Here is a 24481-nt window from a genome sequence, read left to right on the forward strand (position 1 = left end):
TGAAAGTGGCAACACAGGAACATAGGATAGTGAAGAAGAATTAAGGCATACTTGCCTTCAACAACTGCGGCATTGAGAACAAGAGTTGGGACATCATGTACATTGGTTGGTAAATTACAAAAGGATTTTGCCTGGATAGGAGGGCTTGAGTTATATGGAGAGGGTGGGTGGGCTGTTTTCACTGGACTGGAGGCTGAGAAGTGACATGAATGAGGTATGTAGGTTTGTGAGAATATAGATAGGGTAAGGTATAGATTGGGTAGATAGGAAGCTGCCTGTTTCCCATGGTTGTGATATCTAAAATCTGAGGCAGAAAGGAAGAGGTTTAAAGGAGACAGATAAGTTAAATAATTTCTCTTACCACCAGTACCTGGATAAGAACTTGATGTTTCTTCACCCAAAAGGCTATGGACCGGGAGATGCGGAGTTTAAATCCTCTAAATAGTTCTTTATGGGCTGTCAAGGATACAATCGGCCAAATGGCTGCCTTCTGCGCTATAAATCATAGAATCATACAGTACAGAAACTAATCTTCTCACCCAACTTTGTCCTTGCTAACCCGTGAGACCTAGCTACGCAAATCACATTTGCTCACATTAGGCCTGCAGCCCTCTACACCTTCGCTATCTAAGTGCTTGTCAAAATCCCTTGTAAATGTATCCATTTCTTTCTTAATTTTTTTTAATTTTCTCTTGGTCAAATCCAAAATTTGAAACAAATTGACAGTGAAAAATGTGGCCAGGATCTTTGCATTGCACATAAATCCCCAATGACCAACCTAAGTAACTCACGTGAACTGTCTTTCCAGAACTTTGACAGCAAAATAGATGCAATTATGCATACTTCTGAAATACTGCACGTCCACAACTGAAAAATAAAGTACAACTTTAGGCAAAGGAAAAAGTAAGAGTTAAACACTAACATTTATCTTGTACTTTCACAACCAAATCATCCCCACAGATGTGGAGGTTCTTTGGGAATGTAGATGGTATTGTATCGTGTGAGATTTATCAGTCAATTTATATGCAAGCTCCTAAAAACAGCTATATGACAATGATCAAATAATTGGTTTTGTGGTGTTGGACAAAGTAGGAAATGCAAGGAGCTCTCTTGCTCTTCTTTAGATGATGCTTTGCCATCTTGTATCAACTGACAAGAACGATAGGGCTTCAGTTTAAGATATAAATAAAAAAATGCAGTGCATTCCTCTGACAAATCAGATATTTTGTCGAGATTTTTATACGTTATAATCAGAGAAATTATCACCAAAGAAATTAGAGACACTGAGACTTATGCTCTGGCATTAACATCATTCGTTCTGCTAGAACTATGAGAGGGAGGAAACAAAAACCTGAGGAAAAACTTTGAAATGTACAGCAAATCAGGTAGTATCCGAAGAGAAAAAAAATAGGTTAATATAATAAATAGATAAGCTAAAACAGAACAAATAAACTGTTCTGATATAAACAGAACAAGCAAGTTATCTCAACTGGTTTGAGTTCAGTACCAAGTCTGGAAAGCTGCAATGTGCCCAGATGAAAGAGACGAAGAACTGTTCTTGAAGCTTACTTGGGCTTCATTAGAATAGTGCAGGAGGCCTCAAACAGTTCAGAGCAAGGGTGGGATGGAAACTTAAAGTGACAGGACACTGGAAGGCCAGGGTTGACCATGTGAACTGGGCACAGGTACTCTACAAAGTTGTCACCCAATCTACTTCTGATTTCTTTGAGGAGAGATCATATTGCAAGCACCAAATGTAGTGCATTAGATTTGACGTTTAACTTGGCATCGTGTTCAGCACAAACATTGTGAGCCGAAGGGCCTGTTCCTGTGCTGTTCTCTGTTACGGAGGAGCTGAGAGGATGGTTTGCTGCCTTTACAGAAGATGGGATGGACGGATTCTTGAAATGGGTGCGGGACGTCTGTACACTTAAAATCTGCATTAGAACTGGCCAGTTCTGCTAGAGTGTATCCATCCATATATTATATTAACTCAGCTTTTCTCCTTCCACTGACAGTGCATTTCCCACAGCACTGGCCTGCATTCCCCAGCATTTCGTATTTCCTCTTGCTGTCTTCATTAACATCAACCAGATGGCTTAATCGCCAACTTATCACCAGGGTCCTGCCTCACCCTATCAAATGTTGTGTTTGTTCACCCATCCATCACCCACATTCTCTGTAACTTAAGACTAATTTGTTCTCCTTCATTTCGCAGTTCTGACAAAGAATCTTTGACCTGAAATGTCAATTGCTTCTCTCTCCAGAGATGCAACTGACCTACTGATTATTTCCAGCATTTAATGTTTTTATTTCAGAATTCCAGCATCTACATTTTATTATGATTTCAAACAAGTCTGTTCCAATTACATGCTCCTATTGTGAATTTTCACAACAGAACTTCGTTGAAAGATATTTCAGTCCGTTTTGTATGTCTTTAGAAATAATGGACACGTCTGCCAAGATCTAAGTTGGATCTGATAGTGGAGTTCACCAGCCTCCTGGTCAACGGTATACCGGCCACCGTTCACCAGCACTGGTAACTTCTCGTGGATCCAATAGCGTATGGTGAACTTCCACAAGCATCCCAACTTTATTGCTGGGAAATCTGGTTTAACCCCACCGAAGTGAATGATAGAAAAACCACTGCCAGAATGGTAAGAGCCTGTTTTTTCACAGCTTTTGACAGGCACATCGCTGAAACTGGCCCTTTGGCCCACTGAGTCCTTGGTGAATAACAAGCGTTTAATTTTACACTAACCTATCCTAACCCATTTTAGCCTCCCCATACTCTCCCATCCCACTTAGATTCCATTACTCATCTACAACTTCGGGCAATTTACTGTGGTCACCTACTAACCCACACATTTTTAGAATATGGGAGGGAACTGAAACATTGGGAGGAAATCAGCACATTTAATATAAACGGCAAGCTGCACAGCTGGTGAGCAGAGTGTCGTTGCTGTTCACACTACTTCTCACTGCAGACGATCATCTGCCCCAGAAGAGGCTCTGCTTTCAGACTCGTGCTGAGAACTGCATTCTCAGCAGAGGTCTGTGCTTGCACCGTGCTGAAGGCAGCAGACGATCTGCCCCATGAACCCTGCTTGTATTCATGTTGGTCTCTAATGCCTTTCACATTGGATCTTATGAAGGCTGACACCTTTGGCTCCAAAACCATAAATCGGTAATCATGATCAGTCGCACATGATTTGCTTTATCCCTTTGTTGTCCTTATTCATGTTTTCCATTATGTTATCAATATCACAATGATTATTTGGTTTTGGCAATGCCATTTATATGATCTGTGTCTGCTGTCTTTCTTGCACTGTAACAATATCAATACTTCAAAAGTATTACATTGATTATGAAAGAACTTTTGAATGCTCTGAGATTGAGAAGATGATATTATGAATGAAAATTCTCTAAAATTCCAGTTTGTTTAACATGAATTGCATTTGGAGTGAAGCGTATAGTAATATAATTATGACATCCTCCCTCTGCACAATTCTTACATTTTGTCTCAGGGGCATATTCCATGTCATCTTCCAAATCATCTACTGATGTTCCTCTCCTGGATGTCAACAGCTGCAGCAGAAAGAACAGCTCCAAAAAAATGTTTGCCACTAAATTTTCTGAAATTAGAAAAATACATCATGAATTATTTACATTTTGATGCTTCTCATCTATCTAGCCTTTCCCCGGAGGAATCAGGCATTTTCTACCATAAATGTCTTCTCACTTGATTGAATGTCACTTTAAAGCCCACAAATAATCAAAATTATTATTTCCCACTCTTAAAATAACACCGTCCAATACTCTGCTACACCAGTGAAAATGGCATTCTAATTTCAGATCACTGAGACATTATTTCAATAAATTCCTGGTCAAGGACTCGAAAGCAGAGATAGTAAAGAAATAGTGATAAGAAAATTAATGGGGGACAAAGGCTTACAAATTCCCAGAGACATGATCATTTACATTCCAGAGAATTTAAGAAAGCGGCCCTGAAACTAAAAGTATTGCTGGTCACCTTCCAAAATTCTTTAGATTCTGAGCAGTTCCTTTAGATTGGAGAATGCTATAAGCCCAATAGTCAATAGTCAATTTTATTTGTCACATACACATAAATGCGCAGTGAAATGAAAGATTACCCACAGACCAACAATAAGAGCAATAAAAATAAGCAGACACACACAATCATAACCAACACCAAACAAAAAGAAACATCCATCACAGTGAGCAACTATATTATTTTCACAAAGGTTAAAACTTTAAAGGTTAAAGTCACAAACCACAAAATCAACAGTGGATACAATTCTCGTGTCGAACAAAAAAGATACAATAACATAATACCTGAAAACATTAACAAGGTTGAACAAAGTTAGCATAGGCTGATGAAAGGGAAATCTTAATTAATCAATCAACTGGGCTTTTTAATGGACATAATTAGAATAGATACGAAAAAGCAGCGAATGTGGTATATTTAGATGCAGAATGCTTTTGATCGGGATGCACAAAAGCGAATAGTATTCAAAATTAATACTTTGGGATTTGGGTAATATACTGGCATAGATTAAGAAATGTCTGACAGATAAGAAACAAACAGTTGGAATAAAAGTGCAATGATTACTGGTGTTGCAGAATCCGTACACCATATATAATCAATGTTTTTGATGAAGGAATTAAATGTAACATCTCCAAGTTTGTAGGTAACACAAGGGTTTAGCAAGCAAGGGAGTGTGAACTATGAGAAGAATACAAAAGACTGCAGCGTAATTAAAGTGTAATTGGAGATTTAACGTAGACAAATTGACAACATGCACTTTGATTCCAATAGCAGAAAGATAGTATCTGAATGGCAATGGATTAGCAAAAGTGAAGATGTAATGAGGACTAGTTGTCTCTCACTGAAGGAAAACATACAGCAATTGGGAAAGCATATGGTACATTGTTCACTGCAAAAGGGTTTGAGCATAGGAGCAAGGATGTCTTGCCTCAACACTACAGGAACTTGGCAACACTCCACCTGAAGTTGTCCATGCAGCTTTGGTATCCTTTTCTTGCCAGAGAGTGCAAAAAGGTTTACTTGGCCGATTCCTGGGACGGAATTGAGAAACCAATCTTTGTTTAGTGTAGTAATCTATGACATAGTCCAAGCCAAAGGAACTGTGCTGAATCTAATGAATTTTGGACATTGACCACCAATATATCCATTATTTTCAGAGCCACTTTAGTTTTCTGTGACGTAGATTATTAGGATATGGTGTTCTGACATTATACATGAGGAGACTGGGTCAGATAGTCATTGGAGCAGAATGAGGCAATTCAGCCCATTGAGTCTACTCCTCAATTACGGCTGATCGACGTTTCTCTCTCAACCCCATTTTCTTGCCTTCTCCCCATAATTCCTCCTCATCTTCCAAAAGGTACATCCTTTTATTCTGAAGCTGTGCCCTCTGGTCCTAGATTCTTCCACTACAAGAAACATCCTCTCCACATCCATTCTATCCAGGCCTTTCACTATTTGGTATATTTCAAATGAGATCCCCCCAATATCCTACTAAACTCCAGCAAATACAGGCCCAGAGCCATCAACCGCTCATCACACATTAACCCAATCATGCACATCCAAGTTTCTGGCTTATTGCAAATACTTGGATCTTTGGTCTGCTTCATCTATAGAACGTAATAATCGTTCACAAAATTCCCTGAACGGTTAGTTTCTGATCTTTGCAACGGCATTAGAGAAAATTTAAAAAATGCTCAGCCAACATAAAGGACAAATTATAAAAAACATCCAGAGAAAATAATTTCCTACCCAAACCACCCCCATCCCTGGGCACTTTCCCCTGCAACCGAACGAGATGCAACACCTATCCCTTTACCTCCCCCCTCAACTCCATCCAAAGACCCAAACAGTCTTTCCAGGTGAGGCAGAGGTTCACCTGCACCTCCTCCAACCTCATCTATTGTATCCGCTGCACCAGATGTCAACTTCTTTACATCGGCGAAACCAAACGCAGGCTCGGCGATCGCTTCGCTCAACACCTTCGCTCAGTCCGCCTTAACCAATCTGATCTCCCGGTGGCTAAGCACTTCAACTCCCCCTCCCACTCCCAGTCTGACCTTTCTGTCATGGGCCCCCTCCAGTGCCACAGTGAGTCCCACTGGAAATTGGAGGATCAGCACCTCCTATTTCGCCTGGGCAGCTTGCAGCCATGTGGTATGAACATTGACTTCTCCAACTTTAGATAGTTCCTCTGTCCCTCTCTTCCCCTCCCCCTTCCCAGATCTCCCACTGTCTTCCTGTCTCCACCTATATCCTTCCTTTGTCCCGCCCCCCTGACATCAGTGTGAAGAAGGGTCTCGACCGGAAACGTCGCCCATTCCTTCTCTCCTGAAATGCTGCCTGACCTGCTGAGTTACTCCAGCAATTTATGAATAAATAATTCCTACAGTCATCTGGCATTTTAAATAGATTGGAACAAAGTATTTTAACTAGAAAAAGGCACAAAGTGCTGGAGTAACTCAGCGGGACAGGCAGCATCCCTGGAGAATATGGATTGGTGATGTGTCGGGTCAGGACCCTCCTTCAGATTCAGACTTATAACTAGAAGTTTTATTGGATTGAATCATAATATTTTCCCACACATACTGTGCCATCTTGCAACAAACATATGCCTGTGCACTCCACTTCATCTTATCTTAAAACTCATTCTGCTTAAGACTTGCACTCAGTTGTATACTCGCAACAAAAATATACCATAGGACTCATGTTCACTTCTTGAAATTTGCCAACCAAATCCCATCATCCTACAAACCTGTAAGTTTTTCATGTTCCGCTTTGACAATTATTAAATCCGCTCCTAATTCACATTTAGTTAACACATCCCAAATCATCACTGTGTTAAAAACTCATCTTCCCATCATTGAAATTGTTTTCACTTACCAGAGATACAGGCAGAATACAACTGAGCCAACACATCCAATTGCCTTTGATGAGAAGTTTTGCTTACATCAGCACACACAACAATACTGTCAGAGGTAACACTGCAGGATCTCCCATGCTGGCCTTTCTTGGGTGTGGCTGGGTCCACGACTGGTAACTGTTGAAACAACTTGGATCTAAACAATACAAAAATTAAAAGAAACAGAAACAATCATTATATCCAAAAATATTAAAATTTTATGATGAAATTCTTATGTTATGAACATTAGTTTAAAAAAGCGGAGAAGAAATAGCATATCACTATAGGAGACTACACTATCTAGACCAGTGCTTCTTAAACTATTTCAGTGTTATTCACCCTTGTGTCTTTATCACAAAATTTAATTCACCCTCGACTAAATTTTCTTGTTTTTTGGTAATTTTCGTCTTATTCTACCTTGTGTATAATTTTATATATATTAAGTCATTCACCCCTCTAGTTGCATTCACCCCAAAATAATTTCATTCACCCTTGGTTGAACCATTCACCAGTTTAAGAAGCACTGATCTAGACTACACGTCTTTGCACCCTGCTTCCTGTAAAGACTCTATCCCCTACTCCCAATTCCTCCGTCTACGCCGCATCTGCACCCAGGATGAGATGTTCCATACCAGGGCATCGGAGATGTCCTCCTCCTTTAGGAAACGGGGGTTCCCCTCTTCCATTATAGATGAAGCTCTCACTAGGGTCTCCTCGATATCCCGCAACTCTGCACTAGCTTCCCTCCCCCCCCATTCGTAACAAGGACAGAGTCCCCCTTGTCTTCACCTTCCACCCCATCACCCGTCGCATGCAGCATATAATCCTCCAACATTTTTGCCACCTCCAACAGGATCCCACTAGTGGCCACATCTTCCCATCTCCACCCCTTTCTACTTTCCGCAGAGACCGTTCCCTCCGCAACTCCCTGGTCAACTTGTCCCTTCTCACCCAAACCAGCCCCTCCCCAGGTACTTCCCCTGCAACCGCAGGAGATCCAACATCTGTCCCTTTACCTTCCCCCCTCTCGACTCCATCCAAGTATCCCGACAGTCTTTTCAGTGAGGCACCTCCTCTAACCTCATCTACTGTGTCCGCTGTTCCAGGTATCAACCCCAGAGACCAAGCGCAGGCTCGGCGATCATTTTGCTGAACACCTCCACTCAGTCCGCCTTAACCTACCTGATCTCCCGGTTGCTCAGCACTTTAACTCCCCCTCCCATTCCCAATCTGATCTTTCTGTCCTGGGCCTCCTCCATGAGAGAGTGAACAACACCTCATATTTCATTTGGGTAGCTTACACCCTAGCGTTATGAACATTGACTTCTCTAAGTTCAAATAGCCCTTGCTTTCCCTCTTTCTCCATCCCCTCCCCCTTCCCAGTTCTCCCACTGGTCTTCCTGTCTCCGACTACATTCTATCTCTGTCCCGCCCACTCCCCTGACATCAGTCTGAAGAAGGGTCTCGACCCGAAACGTCGCTCATTCCTTCTCTCCAGAGATGCTGCCTGACCCGCTGAGTGACTCCAGCATTTTGTATCTCACTATCGAAGGCATTTTAATGAAAATCCAATATAACGTGAAGGTTTAACTTGCACAAAACCAAAAACCTGATTGGCAAATGTAGACTGCTCAGCCAACAAGTCAACCTGGCAGCTGAATACAGAACAAAATAAATCTCGACAGAAACATACTTAAATATATTTCAATGTATTTATAAATATTTATATATAAACAAGCTGCATAAATCTGTTTCATCATTTTACTAGCTCATAGATGAACTTAAATCCACTTGCCCACCTTTGCTCAATATCCCCAGCAAATAATCTATTGTCAAATCTTTGTAATATTGCAAATTAATTAACTCGTGAGATGTTGCTATTGTTATAAAAAGGCTGAGAAAGGCATATTTAATTTGCCATCCACAACTGCCCTTGTGAGGACAGTGTGTGCCAACACTTGAACCACTGATATCAATGTGAAGATATTCCTACAATAATACCATGAAATGATTTCCAGCCAACAGCAGCAAAAATAGAGGTACGTTGGTACCTGACTAGGAGAACTTGCAAGCAGCGACATATGTGCACATATGTTGGCCGGGTCTTTTTACATGAGAAAGGTCACATTTCAGAAGCTTTGGTAAATTGCTGTTGTCCATGTTGCACAGGACACACAGAAGAGCGATGGTCGATCTGTGAGAGGAAATGAATGTTTAAAGTAGCTGATGGGACACCGATCAGATTTGCTTTCCTGGATGATATCAACAAATCAGATCACCTCAAGGTGTAGCCTGGAAATTGAGTATTGTGGGAAGGAACTGTAGACGCTGGTTTAAACCGAAGATGGACACAAAATGCTGGAGTAACTCAGCAGGACAGGCAGCATCTCTGGATAGAAAGAATGGGAGACATTTCGGGACAAGACCCTAGTCTAAGGAAAGGTCTCGACCCAAAACGTCACCCATTCCCGCTGTCCCACTGAGTTACTCCAGCATTTTGTGTCTATCCCTGGAAACTGAGTGTTTATCTGCATCATGGTTATGATATTATTCAGTTAATAATGTGGCTTATACATTTAAAGCCATGGGAAAGTTCCACTCAGAATTTTCAAAAGATGACAAACTGAAAAAATGTCTTGCGCCAGACCTCCATATTGAAATTAAGTCAGAGTGCGTACAACCAAGAATAAAGGAGATTACACTGCCCAGTCCATTGCATGTTCTGACCATCCTACCATCAAAGAGATCTGCCTCAAAAAGGCAGTCAATATCATCTAACAACACACCACCCAGACTTTGGATTTGTTTATTTTTGAAATAGTATTATAGTTATTTATATATATATATAATTTTGATTATTACATTTATCTATTTGTATTGTATTTACAGGCCTGTTAAGCTGAAGCAAGTAAGAATTTCATTGTTCTGTTGTGAGTATATATGAAAATTAAATAATCTTGACTCTCTTGAACACAGTGAATATTGACATTGCTCATTTTTGGAAAATAACGGTACTGCTCCAAGACTTACTGAAGTTAACGCAGAGCCAGTAGTTTATTAAAATCCAAGTCTGAGGCCAGAATTAAATATTGGACTTTCACCTCTGCTCAAGTCAAACAGTCCAAAAATTCAAAGAGGCACTAAGTAACAAAGAAATGTTTCCTTGGTTGTTGAGTGGAGTTTAATACCTTTCAATTTTCAACATCTCCCGCTCTTCCTGCAGGTTGCTGGGAGATACGGTTGGGCTAAATCCCTCTGAACCAGCTCCAAATGTTTCAGAAGTTGCTTCTGTGGAGGACAATTGTTGACTCAGAGGAGTAGAAGTGAAACACTTCTTTGGTCTGGACTGCAACCGCTCTATGCTGACTGGAGTAGGATTAATTCTTCTTGATGGTTTTGTTTTACTGAAATAAATGTAATTCAAATAATTATTGACCCTAAAAGGTACATTACAGAATAGAAAAAAAATCAGAAAGATAATAAATAGTCTGCATTTATAAAACATACCTCACATTATTGATACAGCCTATAGAATGCATTTTGAAATCTAAAGAAGGTTGTAATGCAGGAAATGTGATACCACATTTTTTTCAAAAATAAGACAGAATAAATAATCATGACAAGATAAACTGGCACAGGGAAGGGGGGAGAGGGGAAAAAGGGAGGAGGTAGAGGTTTGGCAGGTTAGTTACCTAAAAATGGAGAATTCAATGTTGATCCCGTTAGGTTGTAAGCAACCAAGCAAAATCCAAGGTGCTGTTCCTCCAGTTTGCGTGTGGCCTCAATTTGGCAAGCGAGAGACCCAGGATAGAAAGGTCAGTATGGGAATGTTAAAGGTAGTTAAAATATGGTTAGCAACCAGGAGATCCAGTAGGCCTTGGTGGACCAAGCACAAATATTCGGTGAAACAGTTGCCGAGTCTACGCTTGGTCTTGCCGATGTACAGGAGGCCACGTCGGGAACACCCAATTCAGTAGATCAGGTTAGAGGAGATGCACGTAGACTTCTCTCTCATGTGGAAGGACTGCTGGGGTCCCTGGATAGACAGAGGGAGGAGGTACGGGGACATGTATTACATCTCCTCCGATCGCAGGAGAAAGTATCTGGGGAGGGGGTGGTTTGGGTGGATGAACCAAGAAGTCACGGAGAGAGCGGTCTCTGCAGGTGAAAAGGGGTGGGGATGAGAATATGTAACTATTAGAACCACGTTGAAGGCGGTGGAAATGTTGGGGAATGATGTGTTTGATCCAGAAGCTGGTGGGTTGACAGGTGACCCACCAGAGGAACTCTATCCCTATTCCTTCTGGACGAGGGGGAGCATGCGCAGAACTATGGGACACATAAGAGACGCGGGTGAAGGGGACAAGAGGGGGAGAAGATCTCATTTATGAAAGAGAGACATCTTGGATTTATTAGAAAAGAAAGCCACAATGCAATCATCGACGTAGTGGTCTTTCTCTGCTATATTGACGACTGCATCGGGGCTGCCTCCTCATAAGGTCATAAGGAATCGGAGTAGAATCAGGCCATTCGGCCCATCAAGTCTATTACGCCATTCAATCATGGCTAATCTATCTCTCCCTCCTAACCCCATTCTCCTGCCTTCTCCCCATAATCTCTGACACCTGTACTAATCAAGATTAGTATCCTGCATCCATGCAGAACTTGACTCTTGACCTTGTTGATTTAATTTACTTTACACTAACTTCCACCCTGCCCTCAAATTTATTTAGACTATCTCCTAACACCGCTCTCCCCTTTCTTGATTTCTGTCACAGGGGACAGACTATTCACTGACATCAGCTACAAAGTCACCAAGTCCCAGTAATCTGGACTACACCTCCCACCACCCTGCCTCTTGCAAAGTCTCCGTCTCCTACTCTCAATTTCTCCGTCTCCATTGCATTTGCTCCCAAGGTGCGTTTTTTCATTTTCGGACATTCAAGATGTCCTCTTTGTTTCATAAATGTGGCTCCCCCCTACTGTCACAGATGAATCCTACACCAGTCAATTCTTCTCATCCCCACTTCTTTCCGCCTTCCAGAGACCACTCCCTCCGCAACTCCTTAGTTCGCTCATCGTCTAACCCCCAAATCACCCCTTCCCAGGTACTTTCCGTTGCAACCGCAGGAGATGTAGCACATGTACCCTATACCTCCTCCCTGACATCCATCCAGGAATCCCAGCAGTCTTCCCACATCTGGGACAGAGGTTCACGTACACCTCCTCTAATCCGATCTACCAGTGCTCGTAATGCGGCATCCTTTAATCAGCGAGACAAGGCGTAGACTCGCCAACTATCTCACAAAACTTGTGCTCGGTCCACCAAGACCTTCTGGATCTCCTGGACCGAGCCATTTTAACTCCTCCATTGTCATAAGTCAAATGCAAACTGAAGGAAAAGCACTGCATATTTCGCTAGGGTAGCTTAGCGATTGGAGCGACTGGGCTTGAATACTCTGGAATTTAGAAGGATGAGAGGGGATCTTATTGAAACATAAAAGATTATTAAGGGATTGGACACGCTAGAGGCAGGAAACATGTTCCCGATGTTGGGGGAAATCCCAAACCAGGGGCAACAGTTTAAGAATAAGGGGTAGGCCATTTAGAATGGAGATGAGGAAAAACGTTTTCACTCAGAGAGTTGTGAAGCTGTGGAACTCTCTGCCTCAGAAGGCAGTGGAGGCCAATTCCCTGGATGCTTTCAAGAGAGAGTTAGATAGAGCTCTTAAAGAGTCAAGGGATATGGGGAGAAAGCAGGAACGGGGTACTGAGTGTGGATGATCAGCCATGATCACGGTGAATGGCGGTGCTGGCTCCAAGGGCCAAATGGCCTACTCCTGCACCTATTGTCTATTTTCTTACAATTCAACATTCAATTCTCCAAATTTATGTTACTAACTCACCAACACTTCCTCCCCACTCCTTCCCCTCGCCTCTCTTCCCTGTGCCCCACTCCAATCCTGTCTGTAGTTATGCACACTTTCTATTGAATCGTGTGGGTATCCACTGGGTTTTCTCCAATTTATTCCCACATCCTAAAGACGTGCAGGCTGGTGGGTTAATTGGCTACTAAATGATTCCTAATGCGTGAGTGATGGAATTTAGGGTAGAGTTTAGGGAAATATAGGTAATATAAATTGGGATTAGAATAAATGGTTGCTTGATGATCAGCGCAAACTGGATAGACCAATGCACCAGTTTTCACGTGGTATCTCTCTACGAGTCTATGCTCCTTGATGACAGTCATACTCTCTATGCCTGAGAGGAAGAGAAATTTCTTCAAGCAATAGGTGGCAAATCTTTGGAATTCTTTACCACGGAGCATTGTCAAGGCTCAGTCAATTATTTCATTTGGAATAAAGATTATTGGATATTGAGGGAAGCAAGGGATATGGGGATTATGCAGGGAAATACTGCTAAAGTGGATGGTCTATAAATTTGATGAATGATGGTGTAAGTTCAGGGCCAGATGGCCTACTCCTAATTCGTAATATTAACAAAACTATCAGTTAATTTATTCATACCTTCCCAAAGGAGTTGCACCCACTGGTGGAAATTCTTCCAGGTTATGTATATTTAGCTGAGTAGTCCGAGAGGTGTTGATATAATCCGTGTTCCTCCTGCTGCCATTCCATGACACACCATCCTCTTCGGATGGGCTCTTTCCCGAGTCCTTAGCTCCTTGGCGACCAGCAATGACAAAATTCTTCTTCCTGGAACGTCGCTGAAACTGGCTTTCGGAATGAACGATGAATTGGCCAAGGTTGGCTCTTTGAGTTAGCCGTCGCTCCCCAGAGCGCTGTGCTGTGCTACTGCTGAGGTCAGGGCTAACAGGTGAAGTTGCACTGTTCAAATCATTATTTGACTTTGAAAGGAATGAGGAACCGCTGGGTGAAGGCGACAGGAAAGAAGCACTTGAGTTAAAGGAACTATTTGGAATGTCTGGGAATAACTGTGCTTTAGGCCCTTTTGGGGTCTGTGAATTACTGATCCTTCTTACTGCCAGGCTGTTCTCGTTCCGGTCCTGAAAACATACTGCTGGTTTCAGTCCTTTGGCTGAGGATGTCTTTGCAGGAGTAGGTGGCCCATTCGGTATTAGTTGGTTTGTCTGTTCTCTCAAAAAATTTAGAAGGTAAGGTACAAAGTCTTTCTGCTGTGAGTTATACAGCAAAAGCTTGTCGCTTAATTCAACATCCTATTGAAAAGTCAAAACAAAGACCGTTTCAGATAATGGTGAAGCAGGCAGGCAATACTGAAGGTGTAATTTAGAAGGGACGAAAGTTTAATTCGGGTACAAATTGCCAGGACTGAGAGCACATGGATATTCAACTGGCATACAAGGTGGCAGGAGAGGGGGTGTGGTGAATGCAGGAGAGGGGGTGTATTCGAGAAGAGGAAAGCGAGGGAGGTCAGGCAGAGGACCATTGGGGGGAGGAATGAGGAGAGGCGAATTGGAGGGTTGGGGAGAGGAGCGCTGGAGGGCTTGGGAAGAGGAGCCCTGGGGGGAGCTTGGGAATGGGAGTATTGGGGGAAGGTCAGGGAGACGAGTATGGGGGAGGGGGGTCAGGGAGAGGGCCACAGGGTGGAGGTCAGTGAGAGGAGCGTTAGGAAGGCCATGTAGAGGAACGTTGGAAGGGGTCGGGGAGAGGGTCTTTGGGAGGGTCAGAAATATAAGTGTTAGGGGGAGGAAGGTATGTTGCGGGCATGGGGGAGAGGAGAGTTGGGGGGACGGAGGGGAGAGGGGAAGAAGCATTGGGGGGGCCAAGCAGATAAAGAAGTGTTGGGGAGATACAGCGAGGCATGTTAAGGGGGTTGGGAAGAAGGGTGTTGGGGAAGGTCAAGGGGCGGTGAGGAGTGTTCGGGGTCAGGGAGTGTTGCAGGGGGACATGTCAGGGAGTGTTGCAAGGGGGCGGGAGGAGTGTTGCAGGGGGCGGGGAGGGGAGTGTTGCAGGGGGCGGGGAGGGGAGTGTTGCAGGGGGCGGGGAGGGGAGTGTTGGGGGGCGGGGGGAGTGTTGCAGGGGGACGGGGGAGTGTTGCAGAGGGACAGAGGGGGAGTGTTGCAGCAGGGCGGGAGAGAGTGTTGCAGGGGGCGGGGGAGAGTGTTGCAGGGGGTGGGGGAGAGTGTTGCAGGGGGCGGGGGGGGGGGGAGTGTTGCGGGGGGGGGGGGGGGTGTTGCAGGGGACAGGGGAGTGTTGCAGGAGTGGCGGGGGGTGTGTTGCAGAGGGACAGTGTTGCAGCAGGGCGGGGGGGGGGGGGGGGTGTTGCAGGGGGGCGGGGGGGGGAGTGTTGCAGGGGGGCGGGGGGAGTATTGCAGGGGGGCGGGGGAGCGGGGGGGGGGAGTGTTGCAGGGGAGCGGTGGGGGGGGCGGCGAGGAGTGTTGGGGGTCGAGGAGTGTTGCAGGGGGTGGGGAGAATTGGGGGGTGGGGAGTGTTGGGGGGTGGGGAGTGTTGGAGGTCGGGGATTGTTGCGGGGGGAGGGTTGCACGGGGGTAGGGAGGGGAGTGTTGCAGGGGGTCGGGGAGGGGAGTGTTGGGGGTCGGAGAGCTGCAGCGGGGTAGGGATGGTGAGGGGGGTCAGAGAGAGGGGATTGTTGGAGGTTAGTGAGTGTTGCGGGGGGGGCGGGGACGGTTGGGGGATAGTTGGGGGTCAGGGTGGTCGGGGCCCGGTTCATCGCCATCCTCATCCTCCCATCCGCGGGCTGGGCCCGAGCAGGAGGCGGCGGCGGCGGAGGGCGGACAAGGCGATCGCCCCACCGGGTGGGAGGCCGCTCGTTCGCTCGTTCGCTCGCCGTCCCCAGTACCTGGTCAGGCGGCCGCAGCCAGAGCAGCGCCTCGGCCGCCGCCAGCTCTCCCCGCAGCAACAGCTCCAGCACCGCGGCCGCCATCGTCCGGCGCGCTCCCGCCCCCCCCCCCCCACGTGACCGGGCGCGCGCGCCCCCGACTCTTCCCCACTAACGCCACTCAGCCCCGCTCCTCCGTACTAGCCCCCCAAAACTAACGCCACTCGGCCCGCTCCTCCGTACTGGCCCCCCCACTAACGCCACTCGGCCCCGCTCCTCCGTACTAGCCCCCACTAACGCCACTCGGCCCCGCTCCTCCGTACTAGCCCCCCCACTAACGCCACTCGGCCCGCTCCTCCGTACTAGCCCCAACTAACGCCACTCGGCCCCACTCCTCCGTACTAGCCCCCACTAACGCCACTCGGCCCACTCCTCCATACTAGCCCCCAAGACTAACGCCACTCGGCCCGTTCCTCCATACTAGCCCCAACTAACCCACTCTACCATGCCGCTCCATTTCCCTCAGCCCCGCAGAGTGAAAGCTGCCACCGTGTCCTTTTCTGCATTTCCAAACCCTGACCACTCTGCAACAAAAGTTCCTTGTTCCATGTCTTCCAGAGATGTAGCCTGACCTGTTGAGTTCCTGCAGCACTTTGCTTGCGCAAACATTTGCTCAACTGCTCCTTTAAATTCCCTATTGGTTCTTCAGTCCGTTCAATCTCACAATTTTGTCCGTGTCCTTTAAAAACGTCCCTGAGATCGAGTCCCAACTCCCTCTGTTCACAGGAGAACTCCGCCACTCTGTCTTAAATTCCCTTTCCGTTTTGTAAGCCTCTTTTTCATTGTCTGCCCTTTCCCCCAAAGTAAACTTTAATATAAAACTCTTCCCTGGGGGAAAGCGAGGGAAACAATATCCATCGACCCTCCTTTCTCTATCCTACTATTTACTTCCTCAAAGAATTCCAACAGGTTCGTCAGGCAAATTCGCCAGGTGTCTTCCACTGTGAAGACTGATGCAAAAAAAAAAAACATATTCAATTCCTCTGCCATATCTTTATTCCCCATTGGCACTTCTCCAGCATCATTTTCCAGTGATCCAATGTCCACTCCTGCCTCTTTTATTACTCTTTACATATCTGAAGAAACTTTTGCTATCCCCTTTTATATTATTGGCTAGCTTACTTTCATCTTTTCTCCCCGTTTTGCCTTCTTCGTTACCTTCTGTTGTAATTTTAAAAAGCTTCCCAATTTCAGGAACCCAAGAATGCACCTTGGAGGCAAAGGTATGGTCAACATTTCAAGTGTCAAGAATAATTGCTATATTTACTGACAGCAGAACAATGATATTCTTACTTGCTGCAGGTTAATAGGCCCATGAATACAATAATACACAGTATATAATAATCAAAAATACAACAAATTATTAACAATACCAGGTAGTCATAATAGTGCAAAAACTGATGTCTGTAGTACAACCAAAGACACAGAAGATCATAGTTGCTGAAGTTAGTTTGTATAGTGTTCAAGAGCCTATTAGTTGCCAGAAGAAATTGTTCTTGAACTCGGTGGTCATGGTTCACAGCCTCCTTCCTTCGGATAGTCGTAGCAAAATGAGATTCTGGCAAGGATAGTGGTGATCTTAGCTGTATTCGATGTGATAATATTGGCTGCCTTTTTGAGGCAGCACCCCATGTAGATGGTGGGGAGATCAGCAACTGTGATGGACCCGACAGGATCTACTACTCCTGGGCATCTGAATTGCCAAACCAGGGCATGGTGCAACCAGTCAATATTCTCTCCAGCATTCACCTGTTGAAATTTGCTGGAGTATTTGTCAACGTACTGAATCTCCTCAATCTTCAAAGTAGAGATGTTGGTGAGCAGTCTTTGTGAGGACCAGGACAAATCTTCAGAGATATACTCACCCAGGAACTTGAAGCTATTGATTCTCTCCACCACCGTCCCATCGCTGAAGACAGGTTCATGGATCCCTGGCGTTCCCCTCCTGAGTCCTGATTCAGGGTCTCAACCCAAAACTTTACTATCCCTTTGCCTCCACAGATGCTGCTTGACCTGATGTGTTCCTCCAGCTACTTGTTTTTTTAATTTCACTTCATTTCCTGATTCTTTCTATCTGCGCTGCAACATCTATTTTGGCCCAACCTCAACCATGATAACAAACCTAGTATGGGTCACATTATTAAATGTTACCTGACATACACTGTCCTCAGTATCTGTGAGGGACACAAGAACAGACCTCCAAAGGATAACTGAGGCCCAGAGCAATGATACAAATGTTGCAATGATGTACAGCGTTCAACCCCTTCACAAAATATAACTACTTAGGTTTCAGCTTGTTAAAACCTTCTTGATCAATATGTCTCAGCTGAACAAGAAAGGCAGAATTACTGGACTTAGTTCTGGGAAATATCTCAATCTCAGTGGAGCAGGTACAAGAGGGCGAACATCAAGGAAACATTGCTCATATCATAAGGTTTAGGATAGCTGTGGGAAAGGAGTTAATCTACTCCAAGGGAAAAGCCAATTTTAAAGTGGGGATGTTTCAATCACAATCTCCAGAGCAAAGTATAGAGAAATTATAACTAGAGCTCCTTAGATCACCAGAAAGATGGGCAGTAAAATAGGGCAGTAAACAGGGAACAAGACAGACTCTAGATTAATAATTGCGAAAACTAGTCTGATCACAACGGTCAAAACTGAAGCTAAACAGGAAATTAGAGTGTGCAAGAGAAAAAAGCAGAAAAGTAAAAAGGGGCGAAAAACTCTACAGGCATGCAAACAGGAAAAAGAGAAATGGAGCTGACCAGGGAACAAACCAGAAATCACCCATGGGGATGGATGATATGGCAGAATTACAGCATGTGTTTTATCGGCGTGCACCAAGCAAGCAATGCATTTGGTAACTTTTCAGCGCCCTACTTATTTAGTTTCTACTCGTTCTGCCTCAACGACGTTCAATTACTGTTTCCGCCACTGTTTGCAGAAGTGTTACTTGGTTAAAAGAACACCGCTAATTATTATAAATTCCAGAGAATAAAGGTATATAACAGACCCAAAAATTAATCTGGTAAAACTTTACTGCACACCTTCAATGACTGGTACATCATTGTTCTGGTATCACAATAAGCCAGATGTGGGGTTACCAAGGACCGAAGGCACGCTTACTCCTGAACTCCCATCCCCAATAAAGTCTGACATACCATTTGCTATCCACTGCACTATTCTGTGTACATGGACATCCAAGTCCCTGTTATCATCAGCATTACAGATCTCTCCCCTTTTAAAAACTGTTGTGTTTTTTCTTGATCAATGTGGATTGATAGAAAATTTCACATTTTATCATAATGTTTTTCAGCTCTTCAGTGGGTCGTCTGCAGAGCGCTGAGGATCATTGGGATACAGCTACCAGTCCTGGAGGACCTCTACAACGCACGCTGCCTCAGGAAAGCCACCAGCATCTACAAGGACTCCACACACCCATGCCACCGTCTGTTTGAACTATTTACATCTGACAGACGTTACAAGGCCTTCTACACCCGCACCTCCAGACTAACAAACAGCTTTATTCCACGAGCTATAATTGCTCCGAATCGGACCTGCTGAGACCCCTCCATGATCTGTCTCTGCCCCCAGGGTCATCTGGCACAACTGACCTTGCATGAACCCGTTTCCTTTTTTTTCCCCCCTCCCTTTGTTGTTTTTTTTTCCGCCGTGATTTAGTTATTCTACAGCATCAATATTAAAGTGGCATTCTTAATCTCATTGTACTTGTACAATGACAATAAAGATATATTGTATAATGTAGTCCGCCTGCCATTGTCGCCACTCATTAGTCATTCAGCCTAACTATATCCTCTTAAAAGCTTTATGGTTTAATTGTTTGAAATCTCAATTTCTTTCTCTGGTAACCTTTCAACAAGAAGCAATGCATTAAAGTAAAAGAACCTGCTTCCACCATCTTTTGAGGAAGAGTAAAAGCCGAGTGAAAAAACCCCTGTATTAAACAGGTAATTCCTTTTTTTAAGTGCCTACCTGGTTCCAGGTACCCCCTAATCAATCCTTGAACCTGTACAGATAGGAACTGGGGCTGCAGGAAAGATGAGCAAATTCACCAGAGCACCATGCTACAGGGAACCTTTCAAGCTAGGGGAGGGAAGCGGACAGATGAATTGACAACACAAATGGAGTTGATTTTTTCAATCTAATAGCCATTAATGAGATGTGGAGACACAAGAGACTGCATATGCTGGAATATTGAGCAAAAAAACCAGAGGAAGAACACAGTGGGTCAGGCATTTTCCTTCAGGCGGCATTTTCAGTATGAAGGGTTTCAAATCTGAACCTTCATCATTCATTTGCCTCCACAGATGCCGCTTGTCCCGTTAAGTTCCTCCAGCAGCTTGTATTTTCCTTCGTTAATAGGATGTGGTTCTAAAGTATCTGAGTCTGAGAATTCCTGCACACTTAACTTTTAGAAAAGGTGGGAAAAATGGAAAAGGAAACTGGGCAACCTTGATAATAAAAAATGGGATAACAGTTCACAGGAAGGATTTCAGATCAGAGGCAGCACAATGGTGCAGCTAGTAGAATTGCTGTCTCACAGCGCCAGGAACACAGGTACAATCCTGACTTTGGTGCTATCAGTGTGGAGTTTGCATGTTCTGTGGATATGACTGCGTGGATTTTCTCGCGGTGCTCTGGTTTCATCCTACGTCTCACAGATGTGCGGGGGTTGTAGGTCAATTGGCTTCTAAATTGCCCCCAGTGTGTAGAGAGTGGATGCAAAAGTGGGATAACAGAAATAGAGAAAACGAGTCATTGATGGTTGTGGATTCAGTAGGCCAAAGAACCCGTTTCCATGCCACATCTTTCAATCAAAAATTAAAATGAGGAATCAGCTTGAATGTAGTATTGGGACAAAGGGGTTAAATACATTAAGAATTTGCGATAGCCTCTACAGAAGCTATGTGCAGGACATAGTGTGAATAGAACATAGAACAGTACAGCACAGGAACAGGCCCTTCAGTCCACATTATCTGTGTGGAACATGTCGAGGCCAACCCTTATCTGCCTGCATATAATCCATATCCCTCCATATCCATGTTTCAAAACTAAAGTCTTTTAAATGCCACTATCGTATCTGCCTCCACCACCACGCTACTCAGGCACTCAGCACACTGTATAAAAAAAACGTACCCCCCACATCTCCTTTAAACTTTGCCCATCTCGCCTTAAAGCTGTGCCCTCCTGTATTTGATATTTCTATCCTGAAAAAATAGGTTTTCACTGCCTCCCTTTCATGATTTTATATGCTTCTATCAGGTCCCCATGGAACCTCCAGCATTCAAGAGAAAAGAATGCCATGTCCAACTTCTCCCTGGAGCTCAACACCCTAATCCAGGCAGCATTCTGTTAAACCTCCTTGGACCCTTTTCACAGCCTCCACACCTATTTTACAGCATAATGGTGCGATTAGAAATGCATGCATTACTCAACATTGCTCCCACATACATATTGTCTTGTATCAGTAAGCCAGTTCTGAATCCATAAAACCAAGTCGTTGTTAATCCCGAGCATCTTAAACTGAATTAGCCGCCCATGGGGGACTTTATCAAACGCCTTACTCAAATGCATGTAGACAACATCCACCACCATACCCACAACAATCACCTCCTCAAAAACTTCAGTTATGTTGACCCTTTCTCATTCAAATGGGAGTAAATTTTATTGCGAAGAATCCTCTCCAATAGTATCCCTACCACTGACGTGAAACTCACCATTTTATTATTCCTGGATTCCCTCTACTTCCTCTCTTAAACAAAGGAACATTAGATACTCTCCAGTCCTCCAGGTCTTCACCTGTGGCTAAAGAAGAGATAAAGATTTTCGTCAAGACTCCAGCAATTTCCTCTCTTGCCTCTCCCAATAATCTGGAATAGTTCCCATCAGGCCTTGGGGATTTATCCACCTTAATGTTCTACAAGAGCCCAACATCTTCTTAATCTAAAATTTCCGTTGCATATTAATATTTTGCACACTGATTTCACCAGAATTAGTAGTGCATGAGATATAACATACATAATACTCAGCAAGGACATCTAGATTAAACAAATTACCAATAAGAGTAGAGGATGAGAGAATGGGCTATTTTCGATCAAGTGTTGCTGAATGAGAAGGGGATAATTTAGTCATAGTCATATAGCAAGGAAACAAGTCATTTGGCCCATCTCATTTATGTTGCCCAAGTGGCCAAACAGTGCTGATCCCACTTGCCTGCACCCAGCCCACATCCCACCAAATCTTTCCTATCCATGTATTTTCAGATGTAATTCAAATGTTGCAATGGCACCCGTCTCTACCACTTCCTCTGGCAGCTTTCCATTTTCATACCACCCTCTGTGTGAAAAAGCTGCCAGCCAGGTCCTTTTTTAAATTTTCCCCTCCCCCCTTTCACCTGAATCCTATACCCTTTTGTTTTATATCCACCCTACTCTGAGAAAAGACTGGTTACTCACCTTTTCTAATTCCTCATGATTTTTACCATCCACCCTATCTATCCCCCTATAATTCAGCCTTATTTTTTCAGACTTTTTCTGTTATTTCAATTCAGCCTTAAGGCTGAATTAAAATAACAGAAAAAGGCAAATCAATTGTGGTGTATTTGGAGTTTCAGAACACCTTCAATAAAGGTGCCCCACAAGAGGGCATCAAACAAAAAAACAAGACTGGGGTAGTGTAATGTGCAGATTAATTATTTGACTTAAATCACAAGAGTATGTATAAACGGGTCATTTTCAGCTATGATCAATGCAGTGCCACAGGGATTGTGCTGGGGTCCCTGCTTTCCACAATATGCATCCATAATTTGGATGCGAGAATCAAGTGTAATAGGTCCAGGTTTATCTGATGAAACATCATTGGGTGACTCCATGACTAGCAGATAGAGGGTTTTAGGGATATAGATGGCTTAAAAATAAATGGGTAAGGACTTAGCAAATGCAATACAGTGTTGAAAAAAAAGGTTTTCCTTGTGGTAGAAAAAAAATAAAAAGACAGTTTATTTAAACAGTGAGAAATGGAAAGTGCTTGGCGTTCAGAAAGAGTTGGGTGTCTTTTTGCACGTCATAAATACATAATTTTTTTAAGTGCTGGTACAAACTAGAGCTCAACAGTGAATGGGGAGGGGCTTAAATTGAAGCAGAAGATACTGATGAGTCTTCATGTGAATGTGAGACAACCTGGAACGAGGGGGTGCAGTAAATCGTTCCTCGAGAAAGGGGTGAAGGCTGCCACAGCAAGAAGGCAGAGTGAATTTGAAGTTACAAACAATTAAGTCATGACCACGTTATTCAAACAGATCACATGGCATTTATAACAATCATCTGCCTTAATTACAAGCGATTTGAATGGAAGAAAGAAAATGTATTACAGTAATTATATGTATCCCTGGTGAGAGAAGACTGGAACATTTGTACTTGTCTCATTTCTCTCCCTAAGGATGGATATACCGACAGTACAGTGAGTGCAGCAAAGATTAACCAGATGGATTCTAAGCGTGCTGTGAGAGGAGAGAATAAGCAGTCTAGGCTGATGAATGTGCTGGGAGAGTTTATGTTCCCCTTGGCTAAGGAGTCTAGAACAGGGTGGTCACAATGCGAGGAGTTGACCATTCAGGACTGAGATGAGATGAGAAGAACTTTCTGCATCCAGAGGCTCACTTATGAAGTGTATTTAAGACAGCGCTTGGCAGATTTTTGAATATTTAAAAATTTAAGGGTAGTGATTAACACAGGAAATTGGTGGAGGAAAAATATCAGCCATTATCTTATTGAATGGTGGTGCAGATATGAGGGTTGAATTGCTTAGTTCCATTGCTTTTGTTATGCAATAGACCTGGCCCTCTGCTCAAGGTGACCACCTGCTAGATTAACATTTTACCAGATTCACATTTATATATACAATGATTGAATGTCAACCTTAGCAGAACTTCTTTCCAATAGGTTTTCCAGCCTTAGTGAAGCATTTGTATGCACCATTTGAAACATGCCACACTTTTCACACATCATTTGAGAGGAAGATTATTAGGATGAAATTAGGTGCAGTTTGGTAATGTGGCTCATACCAAGTTAGGTACATAGAGACGCAAGCAAGCCATCCAGCCTTCGAGCTTCTCCGCACTGAAGTTAGTTCATTTGATCTGAACTTCCATTTTTCTGCCTTTGACCTGTGTCTTTGAAATACAAAATTATTTTAGTGCACAACTTAATACATTGTTGCATAAAAGGGTATTAAAATCTTTATTTCTGTTGACACCAACCTGTAAAAAATTCAACCAATCTTGTTTTGGATTCCAATTGAGCCCCAGGCATCACAAACTTTCACAAGAGTTTTCACATTTTTATTACTTACTAAAATGGAAAAAGTGCTTCATGATTTAATTCCTAAATAACATAAGTTCCAATTGTAAGACCAATTTTTTAAATATGGATGTTCTTATTCCAGGAATTTTTAAAAAAGCTATGTATATTTATCAAACAGTTTTTTCTTTTTATTCCTGAACATTGAGCTCTGGGGACTGAGTAGACCTAGTCTTAGTAACCTTACATATACAATGCATTGTTGAGTAACGATCAAGTTGGAATCAGACAGCATGTGCAAGATTCAGTAGTCACTGATATTATGAAACCAAGTTTTTATATCTGAATTGA

General features: G+C 43.7%; 1 protein-coding gene across 1 annotated transcript in view; it reads right to left on the reverse strand.

The window, feature by feature from the left end:
* Nucleotides 1-15869, reverse strand: part of cdan1 (codanin 1) — a 72613-nt gene extending 56744 nt beyond the window's left edge. Inside the window, exons 1-6 of the mRNA XM_078406201.1 lie at nucleotides 15774-15869; nucleotides 13499-14169; nucleotides 10160-10375; nucleotides 6953-7128; nucleotides 3516-3635; nucleotides 792-867 (exon numbers count right to left, since the gene is read on the reverse strand). Coding sequence (XP_078262327.1) covers nucleotides 792-867; nucleotides 3516-3635; nucleotides 6953-7128; nucleotides 10160-10375; nucleotides 13499-14169; nucleotides 15774-15857 — 1343 coding nt within the window. The 5' untranslated portion in view covers nucleotides 15858-15869. The remainder of the gene's footprint in view (nucleotides 1-791; nucleotides 868-3515; nucleotides 3636-6952; nucleotides 7129-10159; nucleotides 10376-13498; nucleotides 14170-15773) is intronic.
* Nucleotides 15870-24481: the final 8612 nt, after the last annotated feature.

The sequence above is a fragment of the Rhinoraja longicauda genome, chromosome 10 (assembly GCF_053455715.1).
Source record: "Rhinoraja longicauda isolate Sanriku21f chromosome 10, sRhiLon1.1, whole genome shotgun sequence".
Taxonomy (NCBI): domain Eukaryota; kingdom Metazoa; phylum Chordata; class Chondrichthyes; order Rajiformes; family Arhynchobatidae; genus Rhinoraja; species Rhinoraja longicauda.